Raw genomic sequence first — 15,724 nt, 5'->3', positions numbered from 1 at the left:
CACTTTTTTGGAGTTTCTACTCTAGGGATGCATCAGGGGGGCTTCAAATGGGACATGGTGTAAAAAAAAAACTGTCCAGCAAAATCTGCCTTCCAAAAACCGTATCGCATTCCTTTCCTTCTGCGCCCTGCCGTGTGCCCGTACAGTGGTTTACGACCACATATGGGGTGTTTCTGTAAACTACAGAATCTGGGCCATAAATATTGAGTTTGGTTTGGCTGTTAACCCTTGCTTTGTAACTGGAAAAAAATTATTAAAATGGAAAATCTGCCAAAAAAGGGAAATTTTGAAATTGTATCTCTATTTTCCATTAATTCTTGTGGAACACCTAAAGGGTTAACGACGTTTGTAAAATCAGTTTTGAATACCTTGAGGGGTGTAGTTTATAGAATGGGGTCATTTTTGGGTGGTTTCTATTATGTAAGCCTCGCAAAGTGACTTCAGACCTGAACTGGTCCCTAAAAATTGGGTTTTTGAAAATTTCTGAAAAATTTCAAGATTTGCTTCTAAACTTCTAAGTCTTGTAACATCCCCAAAAAATAAAATATCATTCCCAAAATGATCCAAACATGAAGTAGACATATGGGGAATGTAAAGTAATAACTATTTTTGGAGGTATTACTATGTATTATAGAAGTAGAGAAATTGAAACTTGGAAAATTGCAATTTTTTACAATTTTTTTTGTAAATTTGGTATTTTTTTTATAAATAAAAAAAATTATTTTTTACTTCATTTTACCAGTGTCATGAAGTACAATATGTGACGAAAAAACAATCTCAGAATGGCCTGGATAAGTCAAAGCGTTTTAAAGTTATCACCACTTAAAGTGACACTGGTCAGATTTGCAAATAATGTCCGGGTCTTTAACCACTTCACATCTGGACCATTTGCCCCCTTCCTGACCAGGCCTAAATTTGCAAATCTGACATGTGTCACTTTATGTGGTAATAACTTTGGAACGCTTTTACTTATCCAAGCATTCAGAGATTGTTTTCTCGTGACACATTGTACTTCATGCTAGTCATAAATTTGAGTCAATATATTTCACCTTTATTTATGAAAAAATCCCAAATTTACCAAAAATTTAGAAAAATTCGCAATTTTCTAAATTTCAATTTCTCGGCTTTTAAAACAGAAAGTGATACCTCATAAAATATTTATTACTTAGCATGCCCCATATATCTACTTTATGTTGGCATCATTTTGGAAATGTCATTTTATTTTTTTAGGACGTTAGAAGGCTTAGAAGTTTAGAAGCAATTCTTAAAATTTTTAAGGACCAGTTCAGGTCTGAAGCCACTTTGTGGGGCCTACATAGTGGATACCCCCATAAATGACCCCATTGTAGAAACTACACCCCTCAAGTTATTTAAAACCGATTTTACAAACTTTGTTAACCCTTTAGGCGTTCCACAAGAATTAAAAGAAAATGGAGATAAAATTTCTAAATTTCACTTTTTTGGCAGATTTTCCATTTTAATCCAATTTTTTCTTTAACACATCGATGGTTAACAGCCAAACAAAACTCAATATTTTTTACCCCGATTCTGCGGTTTACAGAAACACCCCACATGTGATCATAAACTGCTGTATGTGCACATGGCAGGGCGCAGAAGAAAAGGAGCACCACATGGTTTTTAGATGCCATGTCCCATTTGAAGCCCCCCTGATGCACCCTTACAGTAGAAACTCACAAGAAGAGACCCCATTTTGGAAACTAGGGGATAAGATGCCAGTTTTATTGGTACTATTTTGGGGTGCATATGATTTTTTGATCATTCATTATAACACTTTATGGGCAAGATGACCAAAAAATTGGTTGTTTTAGCACAGTTTTTATTTATTTATTTTTGACAGGGGTTCGGTCAAGTGACATTTTTATAGAGCAGATCGTTACGGATGTGGCGATACCTAATATGTATACTTTTTCTTATTTATTTAAGTTTTACACAATAATATGTTTTCATGTGTCCATGTTCTGAGAGCTATATTTTTTTTTTTTTTTTTGAGCGATTTTCTTATGTAGGGGCTCATTTTTTCCGGAATGAGGTGATGGTTTTATTGGTACTATTTTGTGGGACATACGCCTTTTTGATCACTTGGTGTTGCACTTTTTGTGATGTAAGGTGACAAAAATGGCTTTATTTGACACAGTTATTATTTTTTATTTTTTACGGTGTTCACCCGAGGGGTTAGGTCATGTGATATTTTTATAGAGCTGGTTGTTACGGACACGGTGATACCTAATATGTATACTTTTTTTTATTTATTTCACTTTAACACAATAATAGCATTTTTTAATCCAAAAAAATGATGTTTTAGTGTCTCCATGTTCTGAGAGCTATAGTTTGTTTTTTTTTTGAGCGATTTTCTCATGTAGGGGCTTATTTTTTGCGGAATGAGGTGACGGTTTTATTGGTACTATTTTGTGGGACATACGCCTTTTTGATCACTTGGTGTTGCACTTTTTGTGATGTAAGGTGACAAAAATGGCTTTATTTGACACAGTTATTATTTTTTATTTTTTACGGTGTTCACCCGAGGGGTTAGGTCATGTGATATTTTTATAGAGCTGGTTGTTACGGACACGGTGATACCTAATATGTATACTTTTTTTTATTTATTTCACTTTAACACAATAATAGCATTTTTTAATCCAAAAAAATGATGTTTTAGTGTCTCCATGTTCTGAGAGCTATAGTTTGTTTTTTTTTTGAGCGATTTTCTCATGTAGGGGCTTATTTTTTGCGGAATGAGGTGACGGTTTTATTGGTACTATTTTGTGGGACATACGCCTTTTTGATCACTTGGTGTTGCACTTTTTGTGATGTAAGGTGACAAAAATGGCTTTATTTGACACAGTTATTATTTTTTATTTTTTACGGTGTTCACCCGAGGGGTTAGGTCATGTGATATTTTTATAGAGCTGGTTGTTACGGACACGGTGATACCTAATATGTATACATTTTTTTTTTAATTTCACTTTAACACAATAATAGCATTTTTTAATTCAAAAAAATGATGTTTTAGTGTCTCCATGTTCTGAGAGCTATAGTTTTTTTATTTTTTGAGCGATTTTCTTATGTGGGGGCTAATTTTTTGCGGAATGAGGTGACGGTTTTATTGGTACTATTTTGTGGGACATACGCCTTTTTGATCACTTGGTGTTGCACTTTTTGTGATGTAAGGTGACAAAAATTGCTTTTTTTGACACAGTTATTATTTTTATTTTTTTACGGTGTCATGTGATGTATTTATAGAGCTGACCGTGACGCGGTAATACCAAATATGTCTATTTTATTTTATTTTTTTCTATTTTTAAATTTTTTTTAATTCCTTACTTGGGGAATTTCTTTTTTACATGTGAAACCTTTTTTTTTTTTTTTTTTTAACACTTTATTTTTATTTTTTTTATTTTACACTTTTCGGCCCCCATAAGGTCATACAAGACTTCTGGGGGACATTTAACTTCATTTTTTTTTTTTTTTCACAGTTGATTTCTCCTGTAACTGGGGCTGACATAGTAGCCCCAGTTACAGGAGAAATACACCCCCCAGAGAGGCTGTACAGCACAATACAGCGCTGTACAGCCTCAGTGCAGGGCTGAACGAGGTCTCTGAAAGACCTCACAGCTCCTGCACTCTCCCGACCCTGGCGATCACATGACCACCGGGCCGGAACAGGAAGCACATAGCGCTTCCTGCACTGTATACACAGCGCTCTGTGAGCACTGTGTATACAGCTATCTAGAAGGCAGGGACACCTGGGCACTGTCCCTGCCTTCTCTAAGGGTTGCCCTGCTGTCACTGACAGCGGGCAGTCCGATTTGCAGCTGCACGATTAGCTTGCAGCTGCAGTTTCTGAATGGACGTTTTAAAACGTCCATTCAGAGATGGAGAACCACCTCCTGGACGTTTTTAGTCTATGGGCAGACGGGAGGTGGTTAAGGTGAAATAGGGCTGAGTCCTTAAGGGGTTAACGGGGGTCAAAGAACACCAGTGCAGGGCACTAAGGGGTTAGGCAAAATCATTTTCGGGAAAAAGTCGAGGTCAGGACAGGCAGAGTACGTGAAATACGGTAAACGTTGGGAGGCTGAGGTCAGGGCAGGCAGCAAAGTGTCAAAGCGGTTCTCAGGCACAAGTCAGGTCAGGCAGCGGAGGGTCACAATCCAGGAAATGGGCAGAAAGTCGGTACATGGGTAGATAATGAAGTAGCATACCTTTGCAGGATAATAGGAAACTATGAGCCTATTGCTCAGGTACCTCTGACAGAGGACGATGCCTAAAGTACCTCATGGTAGCCAGCCATAGGCTACAGCAGAATAGGGAGTGTGCGAACTGCGAATTAATTGGAGGGCACTCTGTTATCTGGTGTTTCACAGAACTGCACAAATGGTTACTAAAAATATATGAAAATTTATTGTCAAGACCTGAGAATAGGATAAAATTCTAAATTCTAAATTACACTCTCATACAATGATAAAACTAAGATAAAAAGGTGATAAAAGTGAAAATGGGTGATGATCCAATGTAATAGATGGAGTAAAGATACAGGTGTACAATCGCTATTCAATGTTGGAAGGTAGTCCAACCACTGAGCATTCAGCAGATTAAATCTAGCAATAACTGCATTATGTCAGTACCCCCATATTACATTTATAATGACACCATTATATCGCTAAATTGTCATCAAAAGACTCTCGTATATTTCCAGTCGCAACTTGATGTTCAGTATACTTCATATATGGTAATTCTTCACCAAAATTATATAAGTCTCTCATGGATAAGGGTGCATTCACATCACTGTTTAGCTTTCCGTTCTTCTGATCCGTCAGAAGAAGAGAGAGAGAAAAAAAATACAGGATCCTGTAAAAAAAACTAATCCTGATGCATCAGTTGTCATCCGTTTCAGCCATTTCCGTCTGAGATCCGTTTTTAGAAGGGAAAAAAAGTCCTGCATGCAGTACTTCTGTTTCCATCTAAAAAACGGATCTCAAACGGAAATGGCTCAAACTGATGACAACTGATGCAACTGGATCAGTTTTTTTACTGGATCCTGTAAAAAAACTGATCCTATGCAATTCTATGCATAACTGATGCAGCAGGATCCGTTTTTTTACAGGATCTAGTTTTTTTTCTCTCTCTCTCTCTCTCTCTTCTTCTGACAGAACAGAAGAACGGAAAGATAAGCGGTGATGTGAATTCATCCTAGGGGTACTTTCACACTAGCGTTTTTGTTTTCCAGCATAGATTTCCATCCTAGGGGCTCAATACTGGAAAAAAATGGATCAGTTTTATCCTAATGCATTCTGAATGGAGAGCAATCCTTTCAGGATGCATCAGTTCAATCCCTCTTACGTTTTTTGGACTGAGAAAATACTGCAGCATGCTGCAGTTTTCTCTCCAGCCAAAAATACTGATCACTTGCCGGAATGCCGGATTAATTTACATTAAAGTGTATTAGTGTCGGATCCGGCATTAAGTGTTCCGGCAAAACGGATCTTTAAAAATGCAAAAAAAATAAAAATACCGGTTCAGTTTTTCCGGACGACACCGGAGAGACGGATCCGGTATATCAATGCATTTGTCAGACGGATCCGGATTCTCCGAAACGCATTTTGTGAAAATATAAAGAGGGGCGACAAGCTTGAAGTCCAGTTATTTACTTATGCTGACAAATCCGCGAACAAAGAGCGAACTATACTAATCCATTTGCCAGCTTTCTGTGGCATGGTGATCTACACTGCAAAGTGCACACGCTGGCTGCTCCGCGGCGAGATCAATGCAGCGGCTCCTGAACACCTGGGACGCCGCAGTAACAAGTAAGCTGCACCTAGTGGCCATTGAAACTCGGCTACGTCCGGATACTACAGGATCACGCCACAACAAGGAGCGGTACAGTATCTGTTATATTGGTACAATTATATAACCAACGAACATCAGACTTTATGCTTCATGTACAGTGGCTATGAACAATCAACGTTTAGCCGCAGAGAAAACAGCATATGTTATCCTGGTCATTACTCACCGCTGTGTCATTATAAGGGACATCAAGCCACCAGCTTATTGTACATAATTATTAAAGAAAGTATATGAACCAAACTAAAAACACATGATTTATCCATGAGAGACTTATATCATTTTGGTGATAAATTACCATATATGAACTATACTGAACATCAAGTAGAAATATACGAGAGTCTCTTGATGATAATTTAGCGATATAATGTATATTTAAGGCTCCCCCTAAATGAAAGGTGTCATTATAAATGTAATATGGGGGTACTGACATAATGCAGTTATTGCTAGATTTAATCTGCTGAATGCTCAGTGGTTGGACACCCTTCCAACATTGAATAGCGATTGTACACCTGTATCTTTACCCCATCTATTACATTGGATCATCACCCATTTTCACTTTTATCACCTTTTTATCTTAGTTTTATCATTGTATGAGAGTGTAATTTAGAATTTTATCCTATTCTCAGGTCTTAATAATACATTTTCATATATTTTTAGTAACCATTTGTGCAGTTCTGTGCAACACCAGATAACAGAGTGCCCTCCAATTCCTTCGCAGTTATTAATAATTTACCCAATCGATATTAGGTGTGTCGAGGAGGGTGCACCTATACCATAGATCTAAGTTGGTGAGCCAACCCACAGTGCGAACTGGCCTTAAAGATCTGGAGGGGGCACGTGCGCCCTTCGGGCAGAGGGATAGAGGCCTTGCTTGGCAAGCAGCCTGCATCCTATTTGGAGGGTCACAGCAACCCCGGTGGCCAGGCACGCCGGGAAGGGGAGAGCAGGAGATGGGTCCACGCCATTGGGATACAGAAATCTGTGATTGGTGAGAGGCCACGACCCTCCTCTGTAACAACAGTTGTCTTGCAGTCAGACACAGGATAATGAGGAGGAGGGGAATCAGACATTCCTAATAATCATTCAGCCGAAGTGATAGCTGCATTTACATGCAGTGGTCATCTCCTCTGTATGGGTAGGAACAATTGCTACTGTGGTCATTTATCCCATACAGAATAATTGTTCATGTGCCACATAAAAAATTTGATCATCCGATGAATCGGCACGTGCCGGTGACACCTTTATCCCTGATCCTCGGCCCATGTAAAAGGGCTTTTAGTTTGCACTAAACAAAAGTAATCGGGATGTTTAACAAAATGATTAGAAACCTCAGTGCTCCAATGGGGAATTACAGGGAACATGAAGTAACGCATAACCAAGTAGACATAAGCTGGCAGCAGAGATGGGGATGAGCTTAACACTAGGTGACGGGCTTACATCATGTCTGTATAGGAAGATCTGAAATAAAAAGCAAGAAATAAAGTGACTGCTATAAAAAGCAATTAGTCATTGGTTGCCGTAGCCTTACTTTTTAGTAATGCCGGTGTCTAAAATGTATTGTCACCCAATACAATTCGTGCAAAATTGCACAAAAAAACATTATAGACAATTTAACTCTTAATTCAAAGGGATTTTGTGCACACAGTGGGTCCTACCGAATCAGTTTTGTGTGGGACCCTCAGATTGGCACAGTTTCTAATCTGCAGTGTTTTTCATATCCACAATAATAGTGTGCGACAGATTTTAATGTGATGATAGGTTATGTGTCATTATAGGCAATTGCACAGCGGTACCTAGAAGCTATAAAGACCAATGACTGTAAAATTGATATATCAGCAATGTAAGCCAATGCAGTAAGAGGTAAAATACAGAAAGGTAAGAAAATAAAAAAAATTCTAATAGATTTTCCAGGTTTAGTGAGGAAAATATTTTGCGGGGATGTGAGGCGTCATCGATCAGACACTAATGACCTATCCTAAAGATAGACCATCACTTGTAAAATCCTGAAAAAAACTCAAAGTGATTAAATATACACAGTTTTATAATATGGACCTATGTCTTAAAGTGTACCTCTGACTATAAACATAATTTAATGTTTAGGTTCCAAGCTCTATAATTTCATAATTTATATCCCATTATATATGCAGAGGTTCAAATAATTATCTATAGGCCCCTTTCACACGAGCAAGTTTTCCACGCGGGTGCAATGCGTGATGTGAACTCATAGCACCCGCACTAAATCCTGACCCATTCATTTCAATGGGTCTGTGTACATGAGCGGTTTTATTCACGCATCAGTTCTGCGTTGCGTGAAAAACGAAGCATGTTCTATATTCTAAGTTTTTCACGCAGCCCCGGCCCCATAGAAGTGAATGGGGCTTCAGTGAAAAACGAATTGCATCCGAAAGCAAGTGCTAAGAGATGTTGTTTGTAAACCTTCCGTTTTTTATCACTCGCGTGAAAAACGCATCAAAACGCATTGTACCCGCGTGGAAAAAACTGAACAACTGAACGCAATCGCAGACAAAACTGACTGAACTTGCTTGCAAAATGGTGCGATTTTCACTGAACGCACCCTGAACGCCTCCGGAGCCAATCCATCACGCTCGTGTGAAAGAGGTTATAGAGTTACTATAAATCATACAATTCTGACTGACTGCAGCTGCCACTAGAGGGAGCTAGGAGTTTACAGAAAACCGATTTTATTATGGTGTTCCAAATTTACAAACATGGCCAGTATTCACTAATATTATGCATATGTTTTTAAATGGGGTTTTCAATTAAGAGTGCAGCTAGACAAAAACCTCTGTCCATAGAACGCTGATGGATTTGTCATAAAAATGCAAACTGCCCAAAGCTTTTCTGCATCTGAAATTTTCAGAACTATCTCTTTTTGTTAGAAAGCTGATCCCAGATTGTTCTTCCCCCGAGAACACCAGCACAGGTGAATTGAGGCATTACTCAGTTTTTCACACCGCATTCGGTGACTACATTCGGTATGGTAATACGAACAGGGTCCTGTTGGCTTATGTTCAGGTGTTATGTTGTCATACTTTTTTTTTTTTTTTACTGCAAGTGAAGTCGATTATAGGTCTCAATACAAGAGGTCTCATTTCAAAAAATGTCAAAATATGCTGTATAATTTAGTAGGTGTCAAGGGGTCACATATGCATTAGTATGGCATACCACTGTACACGTCGCGGCTATAAGTTCGGTGTATATTTCCAGAGAACGAACAGTCCACTTGTCAGTATAGGTAAATCCCTGTATACTGCGGAAGACTTTTCTGCCTTGCAGTCTAGAAGTCAGATCTTTTAGAAGATCAGAAAACCCTTCCATGGTCTTTCCATAATATTCTTTGCTTCCCTGCCCCACTTCAAAGACGTTAATTGATTTCCACCCTTTGGACAGCGATCAATGGGACTGAATTCTCTGTGCAGTGCAGAACAGGTCTGTGTTACAGCCGTGAACTGCACTTTTAGGTAAGTATATTACGGTATATATAGTTATATATAGTTACGGTATATATATACCAGGACGAGACTGAATGGTATAGCACATGCACTGACGCTAGATCGTTTTATAGTCTGCTGAATTTATGTCCCAGGCATATGCATCTGCCTCACATGTAGTGGATGTCCAGCTCCCAAGGAGATGTCCACACCCTGGAGAAACTTGGAAGAAAAGGAGATGAGTCCAGCGAGTAAAATCATATCTTCTTTACTGACAACTGTTCACATTAAAAGACGCACATAGTGATCTGGTCTGACGCTTTTCAGCCGTAACAACGGTCTAAGGACTTATTCAGACGGCCATATGTTGCTTTGCGCATCTGATCCACAATTTTGCGTATTAGATGCGGACCCGTTCACTTCTATGTACCCATTTTCTTCCGTTCCACGGCCTCTGCAAAACAAATAAAACATGTCCTATACTTGTCAGTGAGAATCAGGACATGGTCCCATTGAAGTCTATGGGTCCGCAAAAATGCGGAATGCAGTCCGTTTTTTTAGTGGACGTGCTGAACTGTCCGCCAAAAAATGGATCCACATTTTTGCGGACAGCATAAATGAGCCCTACTCATAGACCTGATCGTAAGACCGTTGTTACGGTTGAAACGCGTCAGACCAGACTGTTTTTTAATGTGAACAATGGTCTATAAATAAGATGTGATTTTACTCGCTGGATCCACCTCCCATCTGCCTGTCTGCACTGCTGTATTTGTCACCTTTGTTTCATTTCTTTTTTAAAAATTTAAACCAGATAATGAAACAATGGAATAAGCTTTACAGCAGCCGCAGGGACCATCGACACAATAGGATATGCCTATCGTTCTCTAAACGTGTGCGGAGTTCATTGTGCAGAGAGGGGGGAAGTTAAGCTGTGACCATCACCTATTGTGAATGGTGAACCCTATGGTACCTACTGTATATGGAGAGTATACCTTTTGTTGTAATCCTGCTGTAAAGATAATGAGATGGCTGCTGAAAAGCGATCGCTAAAAAACAGGGATCACCAGCCTCTTATTCCACTCAGTGGCCAGTGTGAAAACTGCAGGTTTTTAGAATTTTTGAAGAAAATATAGTGACACGAAAAATGCAAAAAAAATTAAGCATGCTAAAAATATAAAAACATAATTTCAGGAACAGGTCATTTTCTGATGAGACATTCCCTTTAACTCTCATATAAAAAGTACACTGTGCAGTATGTGTATTTCCAAAGTATCTTTTTTGTCACTTCTTTTTATATATTTTTTACAGAGATTTTTCGTCTTAGAAAATGGTATATTGAAGTATTCCAAATCACCCATTGATGTAAGTACTTTAGATGATGTTTGGTGCTGAATTCTTAATATTTTATTACCATTAGTTAAACTCTTTGGTGTCATTAATGAATCCACAAGATGCAGTTGGATTAGGAACAGGCAGAAAGCTTACTTTACCGAAACTTAAAGAAAAAAGCTTTGAAGGTGAAGTTCTCTGTGCTGCGGGGAAAGTCTGGTTATCCCTCCATAGCTTTGGGAATTGTGAAAAGTCCCTTCATGGGCCTTGCTCGTACTACTACCTTTATTCTGTGCATTTTAGACTTTGTCATCAGGTATCTTGACTGCTATAAGCGCAAAAGTCTGGTTATCCCTCCATAACTTTGGGAATTGTGTCCCTGGCTTATCTCATAACATGTGACGTTCCAGCCGGCAGATAGCAGGGTGGAGTAATATAGTTGTACAGGGAAATGCGCTTATAGCAGTCTAACAGACAAGATACCTGATGACAAAGTCTAAAATGCACAGAATTAGGACACATGCACACGGCCGTTGTTTTGGTCCGCATCCGAGCCGCAGTTTTGGCGGCTCGGATGCGGACCCATTCACTTCAACGGGGCGGCAAAAGATGCGGATAGCACTCCGTGTGCTATCCGCATCCGTTGCTCCGTGGTCCGCCAAAAAAATATAACCTGTCCTATTCTTGTCCGCGCTTTGCAGACAAGAATAGGCAGTTATATTAAAGGCTGTCCGTGCCGTTCCGTGTTTTGCGGATCCGCGATTTGCGGACCGCAAAACACAAAACGGTCGTCTGCATGTAGCCTAAAGGTAGTAGGAGAGCCTACTGTTAAAGGGAAAAAAAAAGGGCCGGTGCAAATGTGCAAAACTGACAAGCGCAAATATATAGCAGCTCCCTGTGGGTGTTAAATATGTGCAAATAGTGTACAGTACAGACCAAAAGTTTGGGCACACCTTCTCATTCAAAGAGTTTTCTTTATTTTCATGACTATGAAAATTGTAGATTCACACTGAAGGCATCAAAACTATGAATTAACACATGTGGAATTATATACATAACAAACAAGTGTGAAACAACTGAAAATATGTCATATTCTAGGTTCTTCAAAGTAGCCACCTTTTGCTTTGATTACTGCTTTGCACACTCTTGGCATTCTCTTGATGAGCTTCAAGAGGTAGTCCACTGAAATGGTTTTCACTTCACAGGTGTGCCCTGTCAGGTTTAATAAGTGGGATTTCTTGCCTTATAAATGGGGTTGGGACCATCAGTTGCGTTGAGGAGAAGTCAGGTGGATACACAGCTGATAGTCCTACTGAATAGACTGTTAGCATTTGTATTATGGCAAGAAAAAAGCAGCTAAGTAAAGAAAAACGAGTGGCCATCATTACTTTAAGAAATGAAGGTCAGTCAGTCAGCCGAAAAATTGGGAAAACTTTGAAAGTAAGGGCTATTTGACCATGGAGGAGAGTGATGGGGTGCTGCGCCAGATGACCTGGCCTCCACAGTCACCGGACCTGAACCCAATCGAGATGGTTTGGGGTGAGCTGGACCGCAGAGTGAAGGCAAAAGAGCCAACAAGTGCTAAGCATCTCTGGAAACTCCTTCAAGACTGTTGGAAGACCATTTCAGGGGACTACCTCTTGAAGCTCATCAAGAGAATGCCAAGAGTGTGCAAAGCAGTAATGAAAGCAAAAGGTGGCTACTTTGAAGAACCTAGAATATGGCATATTCTCAGTTGTTTCACACTTGTTTGTTATGTATATAATTCCACATGTGTTAATTCATAGTTTTGATGCCTTCATAGTCATGAAAATAAAGAAAACTCTTTGAATGAGAAGGTGTGTCCAAACTTTTGGTCTGTACTGTATATTTGAATGGATCTAGTAGCTGTTCTGATATATCTAAATATTTGCATTCCCTGGGAAATAAGGATCCTAGAGCTTCTGTTCTTAAACGCTATGATGTGCTGTTCCTCTGTTATTCCTCCTTGAAATGCACGAATAAAGATAAATAAAGCTGTCCATTATCATTCCCCTTTTCAATATGGTGTGCCCCGGCTCACTATGTAGGAGCATGGCCCATGAACAAGAAGAATGGTAACACATGGTAGTTCAATGTCCTTTTCGGGACTTAAAGGGGTTTTCCGGTAAAAATTATAATGATTTTTTACCAGTTTCTGCAGCATGGCCCCCAAACAGAAGATTCATACTTACCTGCTCCGATCCTCTGTGCTGCCTCTGCTATCTCCATCTTCTGGTCCCCGCACTGTTACATCCGGCTGGCTATGGACATGGTCACATGCACCACTCCAGCCAATGACTGGCTTCAGCAGTGACCTGGCCACATGCAGCAGCTCTGGTTGGAGCGGTACATGTGACCGCCGTCGGTCAGATGCCTGGACAGGAAGATGGAGAGAGCGGAGGCAGCGTGGACGACCGGAGCGGTGTGGAGCAGGTAAGTATAATTCTTCTGTTTCAGGGGCCGTGCTGCGGGAAGTTGTTAAAAAATCATTTATACAGAAAAACCTTTTTAAAATATTGATGACCGATTCTTAGGATAGGTCATCACTAGAGAGGAGTGAATTTTTTTGTAATTCTTTTCAAGTCCAATTCTGACGAATTTTGGGTTATAAATTCTACCCTAATCAGATAACCCCAAAAGTTGTCTATGAATCTGAAGTTTTGGGAGTTTTGAGACCAATTTGATTCTTTAGAATCTTTTTTTCTCACCTCTAGTCATCAGGCTCAGGATGAGAACTGCAGTCTCTTTATTGTGTACCAAGCACGGCACCGTCCAATGTGGACGAAGTCTTTTGTGCAGTGTAATATTTTCACTTTTATGACATGTTTGGTATTATCTCAATGTCCTGTCATTATTTCCAGACTCAGAAAGGGAAAGTTCATGGGAGTATTGATGTTGGGCTGTCAGTTATGTCTATCAAGAAAAAGGCTCAGAGGATAGATCTGGACACTGAGGAGAACATTTATCATCTTAAGGTTTGTTTTACATTGACCGGTCTCTAATTTAATGGGGTTCTCTAGGAATATAATAATAAAATAAGCGAGCACCAGATGATAAAGGTAAAGATATAGCTTTACAATTTGGCCCTATGATTTCTTTATACATCCCTAACTGTTCCATTAAAGGACATCTGTCAGCAGGTTTGTCCCTATGACACTGGCTGACCTGTTACATTTGCACTTTGCAGCTGAAGACATCTGTGTTGGTCCCATGTTCATATGTGCCCGCATTGCTGAGAACAATTATGTTTTAATATATTCTAATGAGCCTCTAGGAGCAACAGGGGTGTTGCAGTTGCACCTAGAGGCTCTGCTCTTTCTATGCCCTCTGCACTTTGATTGACAGGCGTGATGGTGTTTTCACTACCTGGCCCTGTCAGAGTGCAGAGGGCACAGCAGTTGCAGAGAGAGCAGAGCGTCTAGGTGTAATGGTAACGCCTCCGTTGCTCCTCGAGACTCATTTGCATATAGTAAAACATCTTTTTTCTCAGCAATGCGGGCACATATGAACATGGGACTAACACAGATGCCTTCACCTGCCGAGTGCACATGTAACAGGTCAGCCAGTTTCATGGGTACAAAACTGCTGACAGATGCCCTATAGAGAAATCATAGGGCCAAATTGTAAAGCTATATCTTTATAGCATATCTAACAACTTTGTGGTTGGTAAATTTGGGTATGTAAGCCCTGCCCTAGGAACACACCCAAACACACCAAGACCGCACACTTATAGGTGGGGCTTAAATAAGCCCCTCTGATCTTGGTCCAGGATGACCAACTTTGACAGAACTGCTTCTGAAAATTAGGGGCAGTGCCTGCAAATTCGGGACTGTTGGCAAATATGGCATAGAAAAGATCAGTTTTTCCAACTTGATAAATAATACAATTTTGGCTGTATGGAGTCACCACTAGGGGGAGCTAACTGCAAGTAGTTTTATACAGCTAGTATTTAACACAGTAGGGGTTGTAGAAATCTGTATTCAGACTCCATTTTCCTGTACAAAGGGCCACAGCAAAAAACATGGTGGTGAACATTACTTTACTTTGGGATTTTATGGGCAATGTGTGCCACTACTATTATATGTCTATTGCATTGGAGCCTTTTATCAGAGGTAATGGGAAATCTTCCTGACTTATACTACTGTCTAAAGGATTAATAGCAATGTTCAGAAATCATCACCTTAAGGCCTCATGCACACGACAGTTGTTTTTCTCGGCCTCCGTTTTTTTTGCGGATAGGATTGGGACCCATTCATTTCAATGGGTCAGCAAAAGAAATGCTGATAGTTTCGCGTCCGTTGTCTGTGTTTCCCTTCAGCAAAAAAAATAGTGCATGTCCTACTTTTTTCACATTTGCGGACAAGGATAGGCATTTATTACAAGGGATCTGTGGAAAAAAACGGATCCTCCAAAAAAAATCGGATGCCGCATCAGTTTTTTTTGGCAGACGCACAATTTGCGGACGCAAAAAACAACTGTCGTGTGCATGAGGCCTACAGATGATGTTTAGAGATGAGCAAAGTATTGGAAAATTCGATTCGGCTGCTTTACCGAATAAAAAAAATCGCTTCATGACAAATTACTTCGTCACAAAGCGCATTTCTTTGTAAGTAGTGGGTGGAATGACAGGAAGCAGCGATTGCGCCACCTCCCGTCATTGTACCCCTCAGATGCTGCGTTCATAGCTGATCGCAGAATTTGACATTAATATTACAGTGAAGAAAAACATTTTTTTATTTAATCATGCTTACCTCATCCATTTGATGACAAAGAGCCGGCCACCGCCATCTTAATTGAAGATCTAGCGCGAAATCTTGCGCGGCCTGTGATAACGTCATGACGTCGGCCGGCGTGGTGATGTCATACGTCACCGCGTACAGGATTCCGCGCAGGATCTTCAATCAAGATGGCGGTGCCCGGATTTGCACTCAAACGGATGAGGTAAGTATGATTTTTTTTGTTTTTTGTTTTTCACCCCCATTCAGGAAAAAACAATTCGTTACCATGAAGCACAAGGAAATTCGACTTCGCCGTGAATTGAATTTTCTTGTGGACTTCCA

General features: G+C 39.9%; 1 protein-coding gene across 5 annotated transcripts in view; it reads left to right on the top strand.

The window, feature by feature from the left end:
- Positions 1-15,724, top strand: part of OSBPL6 (oxysterol binding protein like 6) — a 284,303-nt gene that overhangs the window by 176,459 nt on the left and 92,120 nt on the right. For all 5 annotated transcript variants that reach the window (XM_040441312.1, XM_040441315.1, XM_040441310.1 and 2 more), the window contains 2 exons: positions 10,623-10,676; positions 13,526-13,639. In XM_040441312.1, coding sequence (XP_040297246.1) covers positions 10,623-10,676; positions 13,526-13,639 — 168 coding nt within the window. The remainder of the gene's footprint in view (positions 1-10,622; positions 10,677-13,525; positions 13,640-15,724) is intronic.

The sequence above is a fragment of the Bufo bufo genome, chromosome 7 (assembly GCF_905171765.1).
Source record: "Bufo bufo chromosome 7, aBufBuf1.1, whole genome shotgun sequence".
NCBI classification, from domain to species: domain Eukaryota; kingdom Metazoa; phylum Chordata; class Amphibia; order Anura; family Bufonidae; genus Bufo; species Bufo bufo.
The sequence above is the reverse complement of the archived record's forward strand: the minus strand, read 5'-3'. Positions and strand labels throughout refer to the sequence as shown.